Source organism: Hirundo rustica, chromosome 19 (genome assembly GCF_015227805.2).
Source record: "Hirundo rustica isolate bHirRus1 chromosome 19, bHirRus1.pri.v3, whole genome shotgun sequence".
NCBI classification, from domain to species: Eukaryota; Metazoa; Chordata; class Aves; order Passeriformes; family Hirundinidae; genus Hirundo; species Hirundo rustica.
The window spans coordinates 1,772,139-1,777,583 of record NC_053468.1 but is presented as its reverse complement, the minus strand read 5'-3'; the positions used below and the strand labels follow the sequence as shown (position 1 = coordinate 1,777,583).

At 53.6% G+C, this 5,445-nt stretch overlaps 1 protein-coding gene across 1 annotated transcript; it reads left to right on the top strand.

The window, feature by feature from the left end:
* Nucleotides 1-3,469: 3,469 nt before the first annotated feature.
* Nucleotides 3,470-4,467, top strand: LOC120761440 (lysophosphatidic acid receptor 3-like). Its single transcript, XM_040082677.2, has one exon. It carries the CDS (start codon nt 3,499-3,501, stop codon nt 4,465-4,467), a length of 969 nt encoding a protein of 322 aa, XP_039938611.1. The 5' UTR covers nt 3,470-3,498.
* The last annotated feature ends 978 nt before the right edge of the window (nt 4,468-5,445 follow it).

Genomic DNA, 5,445 nt, shown 5'->3' with positions numbered 1-5,445 from the left:
GGCTGGAGCGGGGAGGAGCAGAGCAGAGCCCCGCGCTTCCCAAACAGCTCCGAGAAATCCTGGAAGGAGATCACACACCCCGTTTGTGCCTTCCTCTCCAGAAAGGAAGGCTTTAATCCGCATAAATTGAAACATAAATTGGACAAATGGGCTCCTTCTTTGTCTCACTCCCTTTCCTGGCTGTTTGTTCCTCGCAGGCCTCCCGGTGCCGTGGGGAGCTGGGCAGGGGGAGCTCTGATCCCACGGAGCTCTGATCCCACGGAGCTCTGATCCCACGGAGCTCTGATCCCACGGAGCTCTGATCCCACGGAGCTCTGATCCCACGGCCTCGCTGGCAGCGGCACCTGGATCCGTGGATCCATTCTGCTCACGTCACCCAGCTTCTCTGGCCCAGGAGTGGTGACAGCACAGGGCTGAGTGCAGGGACCAGGGGGACAGAGCGGAACCATCCCATTTCCCAAGGTTTGGCGTCAGGAGCTGAGGCTGTGACGGGGCAGGGAGCAGCCAAGCCAAGCCCCTCATCCTTTTTGGGTTTTCCTGTGACTTCACAGGCGACACCAAACCTCCTGTGCCTGGTGCTACCTCCCCTCCCCTCCCTGGGCTGGGGGACTCCCATCTCCAGCACAGGGATGCTGTTTAGCTCTGTGCCTCACCCCAGGGTGAGGGTGGGAGCTGCCCGAGGGTGGCTGTGAGGGCTGGGGCTCAGCTCCTGCATGAATTCCCTGCTTTGGGATCAGTTTTGGCAGCTCCTGCATGAATTCCCTGCTTTGGGATCAGTTTTGGCAGCTCCTGCATGAATTCCCTGCTTTGGGATCGATTTTGGCAGCTCCTGCATGAATTCCCTGCTTTGGGATCGATTTTGGCGTTCCCTGCCGGGGCCTCTCCCTCTGAGCCCTTCTGGGTGCTGAGAGCTGCAGCTGGGGGCAGTTCTGAGGCTGAGAGCTCAGGTGGGTGCACTTGGATTTTCCACACTTGAACCATCACTAAAAATTCAGCCTGAAGCCGCTGGTGCCTCTTTCTCAGTGTCCTCAGCGTGGTCAGCGGTTATTGTCTTCCCCTCAGGCACAATCAAGAGATAATTCCACAAAATGAGGCCATTTCTTACACACACATCAACGCAAATTGGGCATTCGGATAAAGAAATGTGAATACACTCGCAGAACTAAAAGAAAAACGGTCACAGGACTAAAACAAACAAACAAACAAAAAAACAAACCCCACAAAAACAAACAAAAACCCCAAACGTGCGTTGAAGAAGGTGAAATCTCAGTAAATATAAATCAAAGACTGCCCAGAGCAAGGCACAGTCAGCGTCTGAGGTGTCAGCCTGAGATCCTGGAGATTAGATTGTGTTCCCTGGAATCCTGTGTCACCTTAAACAAACAATGGGATTGTTCTTTCCCCATTTATGGGATGCAGATAACAATTTCCTCAGGAGTGAATAGTGAGGTAAGTGCAGGGAATGCTGCACAGCTCCTGGAATATGGGAACAGAAAAATGCCCTTGAGTCGAGGCTGTTCCGTGAAGAGGTTGGGCTTTAAATTTAAAGTATTTTTCATCTGTTTTTTTGAGAGCTTCAGCTGCATCACAAAGGGTTGGAATATATAAATCTGGGGGTTTCTGTATATCAAAGCCCACTGAAAAAGCAGCTTCCACACTATTGTCTCCCTCAATCCAGACACATGAGGGTAATTTGTATGCAATTCTATTAGGGAAATCAGATTACAAATCTTTCCTGGAGAGCTATTTATACCACTTGATGTTACTTTAATTGCATTCTGCTCTCACATCGTTTAGCGTTTGGCGCTCGAGCACCAAATTTTCAAATTAGAGCAACTTCAAGCAGCATTCTCAGGAATCTCTGGAGCCCTTTGGGGCCCCAATTCACCGAGAAGTTATTTTTTTTTGCCACCAGGGCTAAAAAAATCAGGAGTTTTGCTCTGTGGATGTTCTGCTCATCACAGGTGTCCCGTGCCCACCTGGGACGTGCTGCCACCTCTGCTAGAGCGAAAGGATTTGCTGGGCTGGCACAGCGGTGGCAGAAATAGTGGAGCCTTTGTTCAGCAGCAACCTCACACCAGAGGGGAGGCTGCCAGGGCTGCTCCCGCTGGGGATACAGAGGGTGTTTTATCTGGGACTCTGGGAATATTTTATAGGGTGTTCATTCACCCCCAGGCTTGATTGATCGACTCTCAGCCCTTACTTTTACGCAGTCGTTCGCCCGTGATCGTCTGAAATACCTGCTGCTCACTTTAGACCCGTATCAAGTGTAGTAACCGTACTTTAAAAGCGTATTAATTAATTATAAAGTATTCCTAGCGAACAAAAATTGTGTGTGCTGACGGCACATGTACACTTCAATGGGGGGGGGGGGGGGGGGGGGGGGGGGGAAGGCCCTAGAATTCCCGTTTTTGAACTCCAAGTTACAGCCTAAATTTCTTACATTTTAAATCTGGCAGAGCCATCAGAGTTCCCAGACTCCCATCCCTGGGGCTGGAATTGCTGCTGGAACGATCCGTGCTGGACGGGGGAGAGCAGAAATTCAGCTGAGCTGCTTGGCAAGGCCGGCGTGGAAAATCGTGACCAGACAGGGCGAATCCTCTGCCAAGGTAACAACAAACTGTGAACTGAATAAATACCGTGGATAATTGTCCTGCTCACCTGGGCTGTTTAAAGCCTCCCTGCTCCCTCTGCACCCTGTATTTTATTCCCGCAGTGCCCTCTGCTGAGAGCATGGAATGTGAGTCCCCAGAGCTTTTTCCCCCCACCCCAGGTCTCACGTATTTTCAATCGAAGCTCCCAAAAATCATTGGCCTTTAAAAAGATGGAGAAAGAAAAGCCACAGCGGTGCTGATACTGGTTTATTAATGAAGAAAGCACATGAAATAAACACAAAAACCCGGCAGCAAAGGCATGGGCAGTGGGGTTGGTTGGGGCTTGGCTGTGTTATCATGGAAGGATTACGTGGGAAAAGGGCATTTTCTGGGCTGTTGGGGTCCAGGCCGGTGTCACAGCACTGGTGTTTTATTTCAGCTCCCTCAGCCTCACAGTCCCCCCTCCAAACGCACAGAACTCTGCTCTCCCTCTCCCGCCTCTCCAATCCTTTAGGATGTAACGAATTGGAGAGTTCAAGCCGAATTCACTTGGCTCCGTTTCAGAAGGAAGAGCTCCACAGCGCAGGTGTCACCGCTCATCCCCCCAAGGCCCGGCCGGGTTTTGCTCTTGTCAAAGGTTGCCTCCAGCAGCTCATCCGTGTGGGAAACGTGCCCTGCAGTTTGGGCTGTCCTAGCAACAACGAGGCGACCGGCGCAGCCCCCAGCTGGCAACCCAAATATTTAAAAACAACGCCTGGTTAAAGTTTAATCCCCGTCACGGCGATGATGTGGCAGCAGCAGCTGCGCCTCGGGTTCTGCGCCCGGGGATCGAGGCGGGAGCTCCTGGGGAGAATGGGATGAGCGGAGCCGGCCTCGCCAGGGGCTGGAAGGAGGGATTCCCACCATGAATGGATTCCCAAACTGCTCTGCCAACCACACCAAGATCTGGAGCCATTACCTGGTGCTGGCCCTGGGCGTCCCCCAGCTCACCATCAACGTCGCCTCCATCATCTTCAACTGCGCCGTCATCTTCACCCGCCTGGCCACCAGGGACCTGCACAAGCCCATCTCCATCCTCTTCTGCAACCTGGCTGTCTCCGACCTCTTCACCAGCTTCTCGGGCTTCTGGATTTCCATGCTGTTCATCACCAACCCCGACATCACCGTCTTCGGCTCCCGGGACATGCTGGCTCCCTACGCCCTCTACACCACCTCCATCTTATCCACCATCTACAACCTGGTGAGCATCGGCGTCGAGCGCTACCTGGCCGTGGCCAAGAGCATGAGGACCAGGTTCAGGGTGGCCAGGCACCACTCCGTGGCCGTGGTCTTCATCAACTGGGTCCTGGCTTTCTTCCTGGGCTGCCTGCCCCTGATGGGCTGGAACTGCCTGCAGGCGGAGAGGAGCGTCTCGGTGCTCTACAGCCCCTTCTGCGTCGACTACCTCGTCCTGATCACGCTGCCCCACGTGGTGCTGGCCTTCCTCGTGCCTCTCTTCACCTACCTGAGGATCATCATCATCCTGAGGAAGAGGAAGCTGAGGATGCAGGCGTGCGGCCAAGCCACGGGCACCTACAAGTCGGCGGAGACGCAGGTGGCCAGGACCAGCATCTCCATCTGGCTGCTGGCGCTGGTGTCCTACGCGCCCTTCTTCGCCGGCGTCATCTTCGACGCCGCCAACCAGCGCTGCCACGTCGACCTCTACCCCGGGGCGTACATCTTCAGGAACTGCACGGCCACGCTCATCACCATCACCTGCCTGGGCAACCCCCTGCTCTACACCCTGAAGCTGCGGGAGCTGGGCTCCAAGCTGAGGTCCGTGCGGTGCCTCTCGGCCAACCGCGTCCGGGCCTGCGCCATCGAGAACCTCTGAGCCCCGGCGCCCCGCAGAGCCCCGCCGGCGCCCATCGGGGCTGGACGCGGTGCGTGGAGGGGGCTGGAGGTCTCAGAGGTCTGCTCCAGCCCGGTTCCCTCGCCGGGGTGATGGAGCCTGGTGGATGCTCCCAGCAGAGTCCCCGCTGTCCCTGTCCCTCTGGGCAGCCCTGCTGCGCTCGGTGGGAGCAGGGAGGCGCTCTGCTTGCGGTGATAAATAACTCCATTAACTGTGTTTGCTTTGTGCTCGCCGCCCTCACGTCCCTCTGCCGTGGGCTGTGGCTCTGGAGAGGGTGAAACAGCTGGAAAATTCCCAGGAATTTTGGGGGAAAGGCGGCGCGTTACTTTCTTGTCGAGTCGGTCAAATTGTGACTTCTGGCTGCTGGGTGGATCTTTATTTATTAACAGCACCCAGCGCTGTTTCCCTGCTGTCATTTTAATTGCTGGACGAGGTGTTTTTGTGAGGTATTTTGGCTGCACTTCCATATTTCTGCTTTTAAGGGCACACTCAAGTCCCTGGCTTGTGAAATTTGTACTGTTCCAGGTGAAAACCTTGGCTGGGCTCCTCAGGATCAGAGCTGCAGTCAAGTTGCTTGGACAGAAAGAAATAAAAATGTCAAGACCAGAGGTTTTGTAAAAGAAAAAGGTCTTAACTCCTCCCTCTCAAAAGACAAAAAAAAAAAGAGTTGGTTACTGAATATTTATTTAGCAGATATTATTCTGTCAGATCCCAGTGGAGATGGGTGCTTATTCTTAGTTACACTGGGATATTTCCTAGAGGAATCTCAATGTTTAAACTTCTTTAGAAGCCTGGATTGGATGGATCTTGTGACATCAGCTCATGTTTATGGTTCTGCACTGCTCAGCTGCTGCTCTGTGGTATTTCATCAACGCACAGCAATAAAATTCCATGAAAATCCACAGTGATGATGTTCTCACATTCGTGACACACAATACCACCTACATCAGCCCTTCGAGT